The sequence below is a fragment of the Limulus polyphemus genome, unplaced genomic scaffold (genome assembly GCF_000517525.1).
Source record: "Limulus polyphemus unplaced genomic scaffold, Limulus_polyphemus-2.1.2 Scaffold2018, whole genome shotgun sequence".
NCBI classification, from domain to species: Eukaryota; Metazoa; Arthropoda; class Merostomata; order Xiphosura; family Limulidae; genus Limulus; species Limulus polyphemus.
This window is the reverse complement of record NW_013667628.1, coordinates 189,102-207,043: the sequence shown is the minus strand read 5'-3', so window position 1 is coordinate 207,043 and position 17,942 is coordinate 189,102. Positions and strand designations below refer to the sequence as shown.

At 36.4% G+C, this 17,942-nt stretch overlaps 1 protein-coding gene across 1 annotated transcript in view; it reads right to left on the bottom strand.

Annotated features, from left to right (window-relative positions):
- Nucleotides 1–13,355: 13,355 nt before the first annotated feature.
- Nucleotides 13,356–17,942, bottom strand: part of LOC106465676 (protein bark beetle-like) — a 43,712-nt gene continuing 39,125 nt past the window's right edge. The window contains exon 13 of the mRNA XM_013925913.2: nucleotides 13,356–14,871. Coding sequence (XP_013781367.1) covers nucleotides 14,207–14,871 — 665 coding nt within the window. The 3' untranslated portion in view covers nucleotides 13,356–14,206. The remainder of the gene's footprint in view (nucleotides 14,872–17,942) is intronic.

Below are 17,942 nucleotides of genomic sequence, written 5' to 3'. Positions count from 1 at the left end.
TAAGAAAGAACTTGTATCGCTGAAGTTTCTCGGAAAGAATTTCTAAGGGAAATTAACAAACGAACAGAGACGTAACAGTATGTTGAGGAACAGCTTTTACAGTGTTTGTTAACAGACTAAAAGTATATTATGTGTGGTTAAACACAAATTTACAGATTTAATTAAACTTTTAGTTTAACTACGAACATAAGTTTACATCGTGTTAGTTTAACTAAGATGTTAAGTTTACATCTTATTAGTTTAACTACGATGTTAAATTTGCATCTTAATACATGAAATATAAGAGGTTCCCTTTCCTCATGTTTAGATAGGATATAATAAGTTTCATTATTGGAAAATAGTGAATCGTTACCCACAAATTATTGACTAGGTAGTTGATTTGAGTCGTATCGATTTCTTACTACAGCGACATCTAGATGTCATTTTGTTATCTTCAACCCCTTCCTTGCATATGAAGCGTTATACAAGCATTTAAAATAAGAAGGAAAAAAAAAAAGGTGTGGGAACATTTTGTTATTGTTAACAATATCTATGTTTGTTACTTACAAAATATCCCTTTAAAAACAGAAAAAGAAACCGAAAGAACTTAGTCGTGTTATGTAATAAGACAAATTTTATACGAGAAAATCAACTACTAAAAGCAGTAAAACTGATCCGCATGAAGTAATTAAGATGTAATGAAGTTGATAGATAGGTTCGTACACAATAATATTATGTGCTGTTCCACAATATCGTGTATCAAATATGTAGAAAGATACGAAGAAACGTAAAAACACACACACACAAAAACGATTTATTGCACTATCAATGTTGTATTGTTCGAATACACGTACTTAAAAAAAAAGAAACAGAGCTAGATAAATAATGTAATGAATATTAGTGTACAGGCTGGGCATGTTGGAAAAGATCTGAGTGAATCTGTTTTATTCCGAAAAGTAATTATGATTTATGTAACTACGCACACCAAATAACATCATTATATATATATAAACATACACAATCTAGTTCAGTAATAACGTGCATCATACAGAAAGATTCTCTAGCACTACCGCGTGCCGGTTACTGTTTCCATGTGACGTCACGCAATTGACTACGTTTTATTCCAACATACTGTTGGTATGAGCGTGCTTTACAGTTAATATGAGAAAACCTATACACTGGATAGGTGAAGAAAAAAGTGTCATTGGTCACTAGTCAGTTCTTTACATTATATAACCACACAATAGCAGGTATAATAAATAAACTTAGTATTCCAAAAATATGTCTAAGTGTAAGTTCAGGGGAGGTCCAGGTCAATCTACGTTGATCAAAGTGTAGATTGAACTGGACCTCCCTTGAAGTTAGACTTTGAGATTAAACAATTTTCGGGATACTACGTTTATTTATTATATCATTTATTGGTTGCTCATAAGTATTAATATCTGTATTTAAGGTAAAGGTCATCTATCTCTCCAACAGTTGAAACTTTCATGTTGTTGCTTCGGGTAAAATATTTTAGTTGAAAATCATAGATTGAAGTGTGTGTAACGACTTCACACCAACACGTCACCTGTTGTAAGAAATGCTGAGGTACAGGGTTAGATTCCTTTTGCAAACTTAAAATAAAATAAATAGTTGAATGGACGAAACTTGAGTAAACTTGAACGTTCGTCCAACTTTATATTTTATGAATGAATTTCTGTATACAAAACTGGCTCACGTAACCTGATATTTTAATTAACACTGCCTTTCCGAAGTAATGAACGTTCCTTTGTACATTTTAAATCCTTCCAATCTAGCAGAGACTAGATTTACTCATTATAGTCCCTTTGAGTAAGTTAAACCTAATATGTAAAGAGTAGTCCAAGAGATGGCTAACCGGTTTCCATCATTTCAGAATTAGGGATGGTTAGGGCATATATTCCTAGTGTACATTTTGGTTTATTTGAAGTTAAGCACAAAGCTACACAATAGGCTATCTGTGCTCTGCCCACCACGGGTATCGAAACCCGGTTTCTAGCGTTGTAAATCCACTGGGGACTCAACGAATACACATTCGATACTTGATATATCAGTAGGCTTCACTTTAGCTTCTAAAGTACTCTCGTAGCACACGGCTGCTCCACTAACATGTTGGAATCAGATGATATCACCAATTACCACCAGATGGAGCCACTATAGCAAACAAATCTGATAATTCTCTCACTTCTTTATGTTATTTTAACGAAAAGTACATACTACGATAGACAGTGAGGAAGTACAGTATATGTCATGTATGAAATATATCTGTCTATATATATTTTATATTCATCGAACAGGGATTACCTACCTTCATCAAAATACAGGTGGTTAGTTCTCATATCGTTGGATTATTAATTGAAAGACAAAGATCGTCAGATGTAGTGTTATTGGCTAGAGAATATACTGCCAGGCACTCAGACCACGACCAGATTATCTGCTCACATCCATTCGTGATTGACCTGTTCTTATGGAACATCAGTCAAACAGAAATTACTGGAAAACTGTTTCGAGTCACGTGATTTCTGTTAAAAATTCTGGTCACCTCTACCTAACGTCCACAGCAGAACAAGCTAAAGTAGATAAGACATCCCTGAGAGAGCCATGTTTCGTATTTTTAAAGAAAATTGTGACTCCTCCTCCTTTGCACCCAATGCCCCTTCACCAGCTCTCCATCATCTGCCCCTAGGAAAGCCGAAGCAAAGTCTGCGGGCACTGAGGACTGTGGTGTCATCCCTGAAGATTCTGGGTTCGTGGCCTGGCAAAGGTGAATCGTTTTGTTTCCGATTAAACATCTGGAGTGGGATAGTTTTTCTCTACCTGCACACCTACATCGTTCACATGACCTGTAACTGGATCTCACAACTGGATGGTGAAGCAGGATTCTTCTCCATATTTGACAACTTAGCGAACATCATCAGGACCTCGGTGACTGCAATTAGTTTCGATCTTCTGTTTCACCGACATAAATACATAATTCGGTGCCTAAACCGCCTAGACATCTTCCCCACCTTAATCTCTGATGGAGGACTTCGAAAAGTCCAACCTTGGGTGAAGGTCCAAGCCGCTGGAGGCTGGATTTTTGTGGCCATTCAAATTGGTCTGGCCACCTGGTCAGTAGTTACTATAGACATCCAAACGTACTTCGACTGGTACTTCTATGGCGCTCGAGAAGAGAGTGTCCATCCTGTTGTAGCCCGGGTCTTGATGTCCATAGATTGGGGTCTTTATGTCATTTTTCTGCTAAGTAACGAATGTTTCATCAAGGTTTATTATGTATCTATATGTCTTCTCCTCCGGCGAAGGATCCAAGATTTCAACCAGTATGTTGAAGAGTTACACAGAAGGTACCGATCTGTTGGAGGAGCCCAACTGCAAGAGCTGTACCAGCTACATACCAACCTGACGACAGTCGTGGTTGAGATGGATCAAAACTTCTCAGTGTCTGTATTTTTCTGGTACACATCAATCCTGATCAATGTTTGCGTTAAGATCCAGTCTGTGGTGTCTGGATTTCAGGAAGGAGATTTCTCTAACTTCTCCTTCGTTTTCACCGATATAGCTTACTACAGCATCACCTTCCTCATCGTATCACTGGTTGCTTCGGATGTGGCCGAGAAAGGCCACGCTGTTGTACCTACTGTCCATAAGATGACCTCTGCAGCTCAACTAAGTGATTGGAATGTCCATCAACAAACCGAACTCCTTCTTTCCAAACTTGACACTTCTACTACGGGCTTAACTGGGTGGAATTGTTTCGTCATCAATAAAAACTTCATTCTAACTATTGTTGGTTCAGTGGTCACCTACACCATCATCTTGCTACAGATGACCCAGATGTCCCCTGCTACTTGAAGGACCTATCATTGTTAAGTTTGATCACCTACACCATCATCTTGCTACAGATGACCCAGATGTCCCCTACTGCTTGAAGGACCTATCATTGTTAAGTTTGATCACCTACACCATCATCTTGCTACAGATGACCCAGATGTCCCCTACTGCTTGAAGGACCTATCATTGTTAAGTTTGATCACCTACACCATCATCTTGCTACATACACATTTTCTAGTCGTAGTTATATATAAAATCAGTTTGTTTCAAGTGATTTAAATATTCCATACTGGTTAAAGTTTAAACTACTGACTTAAAATGATTAGAGTTATTGTTGTTTTATGCCACGTGTCTCGAAGTTATTTCCTTGTTTTTGGTTATCACTACTTTGTTGAAGAAAAATAAAACATTAAACCGATATTTTAAAGTAAATTCGCTAACAGTTCCTTGCTTCATGAGTTTCATAGAAAATTACGATTAATTAGATCGGAAGTTGTGACAATGCCAGGATTTGGTTTGGTTGTTTTTAAGCACCATACGCTATCTGTGCTCTGCCCACTACGGCTATCGGAACCCGATTTTTAGCGTCGTAAGCCTGCAGACTTACCACTGAGCTAGGAATTCTCAGAACATACTCGAAAATCTGCTCAGAAGCTATCACAATGCTAGGAAATCTGTTTGTCAAAAATTGTGACAACGCTAAGAAATCATTTTTTTCAGAAGTTGTGAGAACGCTGGGAAATCTGCTCAGAAGTTATGGCGATGCCATTAAACCTGCTGGCGGCGGGTGGTGTTAACTAGTTGCCTTCCTCTAGACTATCATTGCTAAATTAGGGACAGCTAACACAGCTCTAGTAGCTATGCGTGAAATGAAAACAAACAAACAATATTTAATTCTAATGGTTTTGATGTTCAAAAATATACATTATCAGTATAATAGGACCTGACTTTACAAACCACATTCTAGACTTAATTATTTCTTATCAGTATAATAGGACCTGACTTTACAAACCAAAGTCAGGTCCTATTATACTGATAAGAAATAATTAAGTAGAATGTAACAAACCACATTCTAGACTTAATTACGAGTAACAGGCAAACCACAAAACCTTTTTATGACCTACTCTGCCTTGGGTCATCAGTTGAGTGTTCTCGTTGTTAGCGGTGTTTTCGTTCCTCATCCTAATAGTCAGTAAAGTATAACTTTCCAAACCTCACCTTTCACACCAAAGTTTTGTTGTTAACGTTTTCATGGAAAGCTTGATTGTTGTTAGGCGCAAAGCTACGTAATGAGCTGTCTGTAGTCTGACCACCACGGGTGTAACGTCAAGATTATGGTAACATTTTTGTAACTTCATGTTTTCAGTGTCAGGTTTGGACAGACAGCAACCAGAACTAGGTTGGTGAAGTTGTACCGAAACAAAACACATATGATTCAAAATGTCAAGGTGACCTTCACTTAGTTTGAAGTAATAATAAACTACATGGGTTCGTTGAACTTCGTGATTTCAAATACCGCTACAATACTGTGTAAAAAAGCTATTTATACCACGCGATTAGCTTACGACTGTCGGGGCACCGGTGATGCTGATGTATCAACGGTAATTCTCGGGCAGATTTACCTGGTAGCAGTGAAAGATTAGAGGAAAGGCAACTAGTCTATAACACCCACCGCCAACACTTGGGCTACTCCTTTACCAACGAATAATAGGACTGATCGTCACTTTGTAACGCTTCCATGGCTAAAAGGGCGAGCATGTTCAGCGACGGGGATTCAAACCCATGACCCGCAGATTGCTAGTCGAGTGTCCTCCTAAGGATGCTGATTGGTTCTTTATGTTTTGAACAGTAATAAGAAATAACAAAAATCTTGTCTTCAGTGCGTTTTATTTAAATCTCACGTTTGTAGGTTTTATAATAGATATATTTCGCTATATAAATTGATTGCTTAGATTTTTGGCCCGGCATGGCCAGGTGGTTAGTGAGCTCGACTCGCAATCTGAGGGTTCGAATCCCCGTCCCACCAAACATGTTCGCCTTTTCAGCCATAAGGGCGTTATAACGTTACGGTCAATCTCACTAAAAGAGTAAAAGAGTAGCCCAAGAGTTGGCGGTGTGTGGTATTGATTAGTTGCCTTTCCTTGTGTAGCTTTGCGCGAAATTCAAAAAACAAGCAAACAATCTTAGATTTTAACATTATTAACAAATTATCTTTTCTTCAGGGAGCTTGATGAAAACTCTGCTTGTTGTAGGTTTTATGGTAGATATATTTTGATGATTGATTCTTTGTGTTTTAAACGTTAATAGCAAGGTTTAAAACACTGAAGCCATAAGTTACCGCTGGGATATTTAGACGTAGAATGTTTTCTGTATTCTTTTAGTCATATGGGAACTATTAGAATTTTCCCTTAGTCTAGTTTTTATAGAATTTTAGCATAAACATGGGGTCCAGAAAAACCGTTGAGGTTGTTTTGTTCTAGTTGCTTTATTTTGTTCTGTATAGTAAATAATGTCTATTCTGCCCGAGGAGATACTGCAGATGCATAGCACGCCCATGTTGATAGGATCATTGCATGTAATATACTTTGCTGGCCGAAGGGATGATGTCTGTATGTCACTGGTAACGAATGCCGTAAGAGAGAGAAAGGGTAATGAGGTGTCGCTGTCGATTGGCCAAAGAAACCGAGTTTCTTTGTTGAATTGAAGTGCAGTTTCTTTTTTCAGTTCTATTAAAATATCTTCGAATGAAACCATTATTTTGAGACTCTTGTTTTTGTGCTGTGGAGATCAATTCCGAGAGACTGAAAGTTATAGGACTAAACACCATCTAGTAGTTAATTGGCTGTGGTCCTGTCTGTGCAAATAATTTATGTACATTTATTTTGAATATTGTAATAAAATATTGTGTTAAGTTGATTCAAACTTTTCCAGTCTATTTATCTTTCAGACAAAATTAAAGCTCGATTAAGTTTTCAAACATAGTATACTACTCACGTTTCCTGGATGGCCCTGTTGTTATTAATGGACCTACCCGGTACTTGTGTGGAAATCAGCTCACATAATAATGCCACAATTAAATAGGAAGCAAAAATTTGGGTACTCTGAGAGCATGATTTATTGTAAAAATTCTGTTTTGATAACGTTTATACTAGTCCTAGTTTAAAAGAGCAGCTCGACCTCTTGTGTTTAATAAGTTCAAAAGAGCAGCTCGACCTCTTGTATTTAATAAGTTCAAAACAGAAGCTCGACCTCTTGTGTTTAATAAATTTTAAAAAGTATCTCGACTTCTTGCGTTTAGTAAGTTTAAAAGAACTGAGAATGCTCATGACCAAAAGGTAGAACTCACTGCTGGAGAGAGATGGCTCCAGGAAATACGTGTTGAATCAATAAGCCTATCTTTTCTTGACACAGGGCTTTTGCCTATTATACAAGGGTCACTTCATGACGTTAGAAAAACACGTAGGTTCAAGAAATAAATTTGAAACAAAGATGTGATACCCTATAACTCGAGCACTTTAGAAAGGTGAACCTTTCTTCTTCAGGGGAAAACTGGAGAAAAAAGGTATACATTTCGAAAGTGCTCGGGTTATAGGGTATTGTATCTTTATGTAAGGATCAGTGAAATTAGTCAGTATGCAATCATGGAGATTTACTCATGTCTGGAATATCCAAACTACTGGAACAAACTGTATCCTTGAAAATCGATATTGGTGGAATTAAAACACGGAAGACTGAGGATTGATGGTATGGAGTGGCACCGATAAGTCCTAACCACGTGAAGAAGTCTCTACCGGATTCCTAGACTGCTTCCAGTTACAGCACCATGGCCCAAGCTCTAGTTCAAACTCCCATCAACCAGAAGAGGAATGTTGGATTTGCCACTGGTGAATCATTTTCACAGAAGATTTGTGATCAACTCCTTATAGATAGCAGCACCATTGACAGATCTCAGGAGAGTTGAAGGGCACTTTTAATGGAGTGAGCTTGCTTTATTGGATGCTCTAACGTTGGCCTATCCCTAACAAGACTGTGAATTTCTATTGTACACTGACACCGACGACAATGGAGTGAGAGAAATATCATCTCAATTCCAGGTTGAAGTCGAATGTGTAACTGTTTACTTTAGTCACATTCTCATGAGTCCCAAATGTAGAAAGTGCAGAGAATTGTTGGGTTTACTCTGCAGAGGATATAACTGGTCCACTCATGGACATTGTGAGAGGTTATCTACACATACATTGCTATTGACTACTTCACAAAGAGGATCAGAGCTTATCCAATAGTCACTTGCTAGCACATACAGTAGCTGTTGTGTTAATTGAGAACTGGACAACATGATTTGAAATACCAGAAGACATTTACACGGATCAGGGAATTAGCTACAACAGCCAACTTTTCACTGAATTGTCTAAAGTGTAGATTTGGTGAAGATTCGTGTTTCATCCTACTACCCCCATTGTGATACTGGAGGTACAAACTACCAAGTGGGTGTTTATAAACTTTGTTAATTTCAAGAGAACCGACTGACATGAACACTTGCCATATGTAATGATGGCACATAGAGCAATGGAACAATTAGCTACTGGGTGTTTGCCAAACTTGCTCATGTTTGGATGTATTAGCTACTAGAGTGCTTGACAAAGTGTAATGATAGAATACTTATATGGCAATATATTTATCTAAACATGTTAACAACATTACATGGAGTGATTTAAAACAAATTAACATAAATTAATCAGGAAACACAAAGTGCAGTAATAAACAAAAAAAGACAAGAAGCATGGAGACAAAGGATTTGAGCTCGACATTAAAAATTAATGGATACGGATATGTAATAACAGACATGGAAGTTATTATTGTAAAATGCAATGTACCTGTTATTTTCATTAATGTTTGTAAGAAAACATTTCGATTTTGACATTGAAACATATGGCAGGTGGTATATTTTTCATGGAAGTAACAAAAAAAAAAGACTCACATATGCCTAGAGACAAAACACAGTTTTACCTGGGGTTTTGAAGAACATAGTCTTACCTCGTGTTTTTCATAAGCATATTGCAAAACATATTTCAACTTGATCAAACTGAAATATTAGTAAGTGTGTAAAATATTAGTAAGCATGTAAGATATTAGTAAGTATGTAAAATATTAGTAAGCATGTAAAATATTAGTGAGTATGTAAAATATTAGTGAGTACGTAAAATATTAGTAAGCATGTACAATATTAGTAAGTATGTAAAATATTAGTAAGTATGTAAAATATTAGTGAGTATGTAAAATATTAGTAAGTACGTAAAGTATTAGTAAGCATGTACAATATTAGTAAGCATGTACAATATTAGTAAGTATGTAAAATATTAGCGAGTATGTAAAATATTAGTGAGTATGTAAAATATTAGTAAGCATGTAAAATATTAGTGAGCATGTAAAATATTAGTAAGCATGTAAAATATTAGTGAGCATGTAAAATATTAGTATATATGTAAAATATTAGTGAGTATGTAAAATATTAGCGAGCATGTAAAATATTAGTAAGCATGTAAATATTAGTAAGTATGTAAAATATTAGTAAGTATATTAAATATTAGTAAGCATGTAAAATATTAGTGAGTATGTAAAATATTAGTAAGTATGTAAAATATTAGTGAGTACGTAAAATATTAGCGAGCATGTAAAATATTAGTAAGTATGTAAAATATTAGTGAGTATATAAAATGATCAGTAAGAAATGAAATTCACAGGAAACAAATGTATACACGCTATGTACATACCCATTGTTTTATTTGGTTATGTTAGGAATATTTTCAGTCATGCAAATTGAAATACTTTTAATAATGCAGACTATAAGTGTAATAAGGGAGGCAAAAGATACCACTTGCATGTTAAAACTTTGTAATTAATTATGTAACTATTATACAACATGTAAATTAATGAAAATTCCTAAAGAAAAACAACGAGAGCGTCGGAATAGTTTAACAGTCGATGGTGAGATTAGTATCACCTAACTTGAGTCAGCTTGCCTATGTAGGAAACTTTTTCAGCCTCATTCTTTCACCCTCATTCTTTCCTACTAAAACCAGGTGTTGTATATGTAACAACCCTACTAAAACCAGGTGCTGTGTATGCCACAATCAAATGGTATTCTAGAAATGAGGCCAGGTTTAAAGTGTAAAGTGTGTTCTCACAGCGTGTCTGTGTCAACAGGGGGTAGCACAATCACAAAGTATCTGATCCAGTGGAAACACAGGAAAGCTCAGGAATCAGCTACTGTGGACATACATTGTATGAGGAAGGTTAAGCTTGAATACATGCTAAACTTGTAGATGTGTCCCTTGACCAGTACCTGATGTCATTATTGGTAGTTGTAACCATGCGTTATGGACCCCTTTAATCTATGCACTTGGCTGAGCCTTTGACCAATTATAATTCAATCGGCTTTGCATTTGAATCTAGACTTTTAGTATTTAAGGTCAAGTTTTGACTATGGTCAGTCTCTTTCTTTCATCAACCAGCTAGTGGTTCTCCTACCTTGTTCTTGAATCCTAAGAAGCATCTCTTTTCTTGTTTGCTGAATCATAAACTTATTTTCCAACTGTGAAGCCTCATAACTTTTCCAGGATATCGAAGACTTCCTCTACATTGAGGGGTTGAGACCAAGGGTGTCAGACTAACTTTTGCCATTAGTGAGCTCATGGATGAAAATGCATTGCTTGCTGATGCATCTAACGTGAGAGAGCTTGCTGAATCAGTGAATGGGTTAGCATTGATGTTCCCTAGGGTCAAGCTGCATGTGATAATTGATGAAGATCCTGGTGCTGCTGGGAAATCTGGTGAGGATCGCAGCATTGGATCACTGGAGTCAATGCTGTTCCAACTGAAGGAGCCAATCCTACCAGTGGCTCAACAAGCAGGGTATATACTATGTTTAATACAGTCCAAGTAACGTTTCCCATCTTAGAATGGGGCACTACCACAAGGAGGAAATGACAGATGTGCTTGCATCATTACAGGACCACTACATCCTGAAGACAAAGAAAATCATTCTATAACTAGCTGAATTCTGAGGGGTGCCAAGTTCTAGGAAGTCAAGGGCCATGTTAACCCAAAGAAGACTTCAGCACCTGTGGAAACTACGTCAAAAGTCATACAAATGAGCCAGCTGGCCCGTGGACTTGTCTCACTTGCGATAAGTAAGGATTTTCTATAGTGGAAAGATTCATAGGACCTACATGGCAAAGAGACATTGGTAACCATCCCAGAGGATAGTAAGGGTGGAGTTTCTGACCAAGATACCTAAGGTTGTAGACAACTGGCCCACGTTAGAGCAATTTCAGTGCTCAAGTGACACTTTTTATTACTTCTGCACTATTAAGTATGAACCTCTACTTTCCAGTGTAAAGTCCAGGTTGTTTCTTTTATCATGTTTTGTATTGTAGTCTTAATGTATTGATATTAAAATATAATTGAAAAGTTTTCTTTTAAAGGATAGTATCTTTAAATTGTTGCTAATGTGAATGAGCTGCAGTTTTTTGTGTCGTCCAGGTGGCATGCACGTGTTCTATGAGCAAAGGAAACTTAATGTATGCTTTAGCCATGGTGTAAGTTTAAAGGTTATAGGTTTTTAAAATTTATTTTCATTCTTGGCTCGAGGTTTTTGTTTGTTTGTTTGTAATTAAGCATAAAACTACACAATGGACTATCTGTACTTTGCCCACCGCGAGTATCGAAACCCGGTTTCTAGCATTGTAAGTCCATAGACATGCCGCTGTGCCACTGGGGGGCAGTGTATTGCTCAAGGACACAATAGAACAACACAAACCAGACTTAAACTCGCAATCATCCGAGTAGATTTTATTTAAGTATTTCTTTGTAAACACAATTATCAATGAAAGTGCCTTGCATTTCTTTTGCAACACTCATGAGATTTTCACTAAAGAGAAACAAATAATTTTTTTAAGCTTGTTTTTGGATTGTTTTATATTTGAAACTTACTCCTATTTGTTTGTAAATTTTATCATTAAATCTGAAACATATAGCATTTTGGAGAAATTTCAATTGTTTTATTTATTGCTCAGTTATAAAAAATACTGCCTAGTTATAAAAATATTACCCAGTTATGATTAGTGATGATTGGTGCGGTAGTTTCCGAGATCCGAGTTTTGGACGTATTCATTGCAAGCTCCATTATAATAAGATAGGATTTTTTGTTAATTTCTCGTTTATTCTAGGATCTATACTGCCTTAGTTTAAGCATGTAGTACAGAAAACCATTAAAATGGTCTTGTTCTAGTTGTTTTGTTTCTTTGCTCTCTTTAATAGATAATATCTATTCTGCCTGAGGGGAAATTGCAGTAATATAGCACGTCCATGTTGAAAGGGTAACTGACCGTAGTATCCTAAAGTTACAAATGGATGATATTTACATGTTACAGCCAGCGAAAATTAGACAGAAAATAAGGATTACGAGGTTACGACTGGAAAAACCGAGTTTACCTGTTGAAATAAAGTGCACTTGGTTCAATTCTATTAGTAGATTTTGAAGTGAAGGTATTATTTTACGATCGTCATGTTTCAGTTCTGCTGAGATTAACGCTGAGGAAGTGAAAGTTGTAACACTAAACACCATCTAGTGGTTAATTTACTGTCGTCGCAAATACTTACAATACGTTTTTTTTTCTTTTTGTAAGAATATTTAAATAAAGATTGAGTTCATTTTTTTCATACTTCTCCAGTATTTTTCTTTTTCACACAGGCTCGAAGGTCAGTCAAGTTTTCAAACACATTCTACCCCACAAACTTCCTGGCCGATCCTGCTGTTATTAGAGGATCTACCTGATACTTGTGTGAAAATCAGTTTATCTCATCACGACTAGGGTTTTTTCTCTCTCTCTATCTTTCAATAAATGCAAGTACTTGGAAAGTAATTCAAATACTCAAGTACGACACCAGGAAAGAAAAGAAATTCTACAACGGTCATAACCTCATCGTAGATTTTCGCGTACTGACAGCCATTTTTTGTGTGTGTATGCAGCATGACGTAAGCTCAACAAACACTATGCAGTGCCTTTCAAAAGTCTTCGCCCCCCCCCCTGTGTTGGTAATCAATTTTAGGAATTTCCTTTCTTTGATTTTCTTACTTATGATGAAAATAATTTTCAGTTTTTGTACTACTCAGGAGCTGGTGTTTATTTATTTGTTGTTAAGCATAAACTGCATAGTGAGCTATCTATTCGGTGTATACTGCACGGATCGAACCTCAAATTCCAGCCTCCTAATTTGCCGCATAGTCAACTTGGAGGTTCATAGCTAGTGAAACCTTTGGAATACAATACCTTGTAGTTTGTATGACTCCCCCTCTCCTTCCCCCCCAAAAAAGACCCAGAATAATTCTCTGTTTATTTCTTTGATATGCTTGCTTAATGTAGTCGTTTAATCGGTCTGACAATGGCTAGAAGGTGAAACTTCTCCCCCCCCCCATATAATAAACAGGAATTATTTACGACAAAGATCAGAAAAAACAACTCTTGTACTAAAATCAATTTTATTATTTTCTCATTACAAAGAACCATACAGAAGTGATTGTTGTATACACTCGAGAAGTACATTTGTTAGTTGTACGAAAATCAATTGTTGGACAGATGTTACTCAGCAATATATTGAAAGATTCACCACTATACAGAAAAAAAAGGGTACACATAAGTTTATACACACGTCATAGGTAATGTGAAGTAAAAATGTTGGTAAAGTCTATATATATGTGTTGGTATCCATCTTCTTGCTGATCCCAGGATCGAACTCGAGAACTACATGAACAAACTAAAGAGTTAACACCTTCACTTAACCTTGTATAACTAGGGCAAGCAAGTTTTAAAACAGAACGCACAATTAATAATACTGTCTACACTTTAGTAGTGTGTTTTCCTGATTGGAGTAACCGATCCTAAGTCAAAATATCTTCAGCCAATCATAGCACTGCTTTAACTGTAATGTTGCCCTCGACTAAGTAACAGTATTAATAAAATCAATAAATGTAGTTAGAAAAAGGTAATTCGCTTTTTAAAAACGACAGCAATTCTATTGGCAAGACGTGAAACAATAATTGTTAGCGTTTAACAACCAACACCCGAAGTAAGTTCCATTTTGTAACGTTTGGAAAAAATTCTCGTGTGACTGTGACCAAAAAAAGAAAATAGATTATAGTATTATATACAACATTTGGGTGAAAAAAGCAATGATATAAAGACCTAGCTCTCTCTCTTGGAGAGAGGAAATCATGATTCTTGTGTTTAGTTTCTCTTCCACACACACACACGAACATTAGTTGAGGATGCCCAGCGACGTATATCGTCTTCAACAGTATTTGTTCACATAAGCTCTAGATAGACGTTTCAAGGGTGGGCTTATTACTTAAATTGGACTGTCTACTTCCATAGTGGGAAGATTTGACTGATGGTATGTCATATAGATTTTCCCTCCGATTCTCAATTGGAGACTTGGACGCGGCTCTTTTGAGCTCTAAGGTTGATGCTGTACTATTAGACCATGACTCAGAACCGTTATTTGTTGAGTGTTGTTTCAACTGGTCAAACGGGAAAGGTTCCCCATAAGCCCAATAGGTGGGGCTTATCGGAACGATGCTGTCTGTCGCCTCGCTCTCAACTTTAGAGTCAGTGAAGCTACCATAGTCGTCTGAATCATCTGAATCCAATGCTGGATTCCTAGTTTCATATATCACAAACTTATTTTCATCCAAGAATTTAGTGGTGGGTTCTCTCTCCAACGAATCCAAGTTATTCACTTTAACTTGCTGTTTGTTACTTGTAGGTACCTTAGTTCTTCGCTCACTCCTCCTGGCGTGGCCCAGCCCTGTGTGCAGCTTATCTTGTCGTCTCTTCTTCTCCTGGAGACGGTGTCTAGATTTCCAGAGAGCACAAAGAGCAAGCAGTATTACAAGAAAGGACATTGCTGTCATCACGGAGACGAAGGCGGTTCCTATGACGCTCGTGTACCAGTATTGGATAGATACTAATATGTTTGGATCTGTAACGTAAATACAAAAAAAAAATATAACCATTACATTGGTCAAGTAATTTACACAATAATTCTTACATAAAACAAAAACTAGAGGACGCAACTAGCTAACAAATAATAAAACTGTTCTGTAAGAAATAAGAAGAAACAAATGGTTGTTTTCAGGCAACAATAAAAAATGTGGACCATTCAACAAGACCCAAACTTCTAAACTTAAATAAAGTTTACAGTTTATTACCCTTGATACTACATGACTCATAGCTTCCTAACTGATTCTACATAACTTATAGCTTCCTAAATGATACTACATGACTTATAGCTTCCTAACTGATACTACATAACTCATAGCTTCCTAAATGATACTACATGACTCATAGCTTCCAAACTGATTCTACCTTAGCTTCCTAACTGATACTACATTAGCTTTCTAACTGATACTACATGACTCATAGCTTCCTAACTGATACTACATGACTCATAGCTTCCTAACTGATACTACACGACTCATAATTTTCTAACTGATACTACATTACTTATATCTTCCTAACTGATAATACGTGACTTATAGCTTCCTAACGGATAATACGTGACTTATAGCTTCCTAACCGATACTACATGACTTATTGCTTCTTAACTGATACTACATGACTTATAGCTTCCTAACTGATACTACATGACTTATAGCTTCCTAACTGATACTACATTAGCTTCCTAACTGATACTTCATGACTCATAGCTTCTTAACTGATACTACATTACTTATAGCTTCCTAACTGATACTACATTAGCTTCGTAACTGATACTACATGACTCATAGCTTTCTAACTGATACTGCATTAGCTTCGTAACTGATACTTCATGACTTATAGCTCCCTAACTGATACTACATGACTCATATTTTCCTAACAGATACTATATGACTCATAATTTCCTAACTGATACTACACGACTCACAATTTTCTAACTGATACTACATTACTTATAGCTCCCTAACTGATACTACATGACTTATAGCTTCCTAACTGATATTACATGACTTATAGCTTCTTAACTGATACTACATGACTTATTGCTTCCTAAATGATACTACATTAGCTTCCTAACTGATACTACATTAGCTTTCTAACTGATACTACATGACTCATAGCTTCCTAACTGATACTACATGACTCATAGCTTCTTAACTGATACTACACGACTCATTACTTCCTAACTGATACTACACGACTCATTGCTTTCCTAACTGATACTACACGACTCACAATTTTATAACTGATACTACAAGACTTATAGCTTCCTAACTGATAATACATGACTCATACTTCCTAACTGATACTACATGACTCATACTTTCCTAACTGATACTACGCAATTCACAATTTTCTAACTGATACTACATTACTTATTGCTTCCTAACCGATACTACATGACCTATTGCTTCTTAACTGATACTACATTACTTATAGCTTCCTAACTGATACTACATGACTTATAGCTTCCTAACTGATGCTACACGACTCACAATTTTCTAACTGATACTACATTACTTATTGCTTCCTAACCGATACTACATGACCTATTGCTTCTTAACTGATACTACATTACTTATAGCTTCCTAACTGATACTGCATGACTTATAGCTTCCTAACTGATGCTACACGACTCATAAGTTTCTAACTGATACTACATGACTCATAATTTTCTACCTGATACTACATGACTCATAATTTTCTACCTGATACTACATGACTCATAATTTTCTACCTGATACTACATGACTCATACTTTCCTAACTGATACTCGACGTTTTGTGATTTATATACCTGCGTCTACTTGGCTTGTAACACAAATCAGCAGAACTTTACAACAAGATTAAATCAGTAACAGTTTAATTACTGTGTTTTAAACCGATTAGGCTCCACAGGTTCTCAAGTTTGTATTCCAGGAGAAACTTCTGAGAGACACGACAAAAAAGCCAGTTTTCTCAGCAAAACGTGAAAAGAATTCAGCTTTATTTCAATATAAAAAGGTCAAAAGTTCCGAGTTTTAATTCTTATACTTTCCACTTTAAGATCAGTCATTAAATTTTAAAGCTTAAAAGATGTGCAGAATATTATCACACAAAAGGTTAAGAAATGTGATGTAATTTCAGAAACAAATGATATATCTCTTCAAAAAGGCAGAGAACAATGATTAGATGTAGTTCATTATGGCATAAAAAAGGAGTACAAAACATGGTTCAGATTTAGTCGTATGTCATTAGAAGGGTTAGAAGCTAGAGTATAAACTTAGTCCCATGTCACAATAGAAGGATTAGGAACAACGGTATGGACTTAGTCGTATGCCAACTTAGTAGGGCTGGGAGATGAGTGGAGATTTAGTCATATGTCACATTAATAGAGTTGAAAGATGGAGTAGAGTTTTAGTGGTATGTCACGTTACAAGAGTTGGGAGATGGAGTAGAGATTTAGTGATATGTCACGTCACAAGAGTTGAGAGATGGAGTAGAGATTTAGTGGTATGTCACGTTACAAGGGTTGAGAGTTGAGGTAGAAATTTAGTTGTATGTCACGTCACAAGAGTTGAGAGATGGAGTAGAGATTTAGTGGTATGTCACGTTACAAGGGTTGAGAGTTGAGGTAGAAATTTAGTTGTATGTCACGTTAACAGGGTTGAGAGCTGAGGTAGAAATTTAGTGGTATGTCACGTTACAAGGGTTGAGAGCTGAGGTAGAGATTTAGTGGTATGTCACGCTACAAGAGTTGAGAAATGGAGTAGAGATTTAGTGGTTGTCACGTTACAAGGGTTGAGAGATTGAGTAGAGATTTGGTGGTTGTCACGCTACAAGAGTTGAGAGATGGAGTAGAAATTTAGTGGTTGTCACGTTACAAGAATTGAGAGACGGTGTAAAGATTTAGTGGTATGTCACGTCACAAAGGTTGAGAGATGGAGTAGATATTTAGTGGTATGTCGCGTTACAAGAGTTGAGAGATGAGTAGAGATTTAGTGGTATGTCACGTTACAAGAGTTGAGAGATGGGTAGAGATTTAGTGGTATGTCACGTTACAAGAGTTGAGATA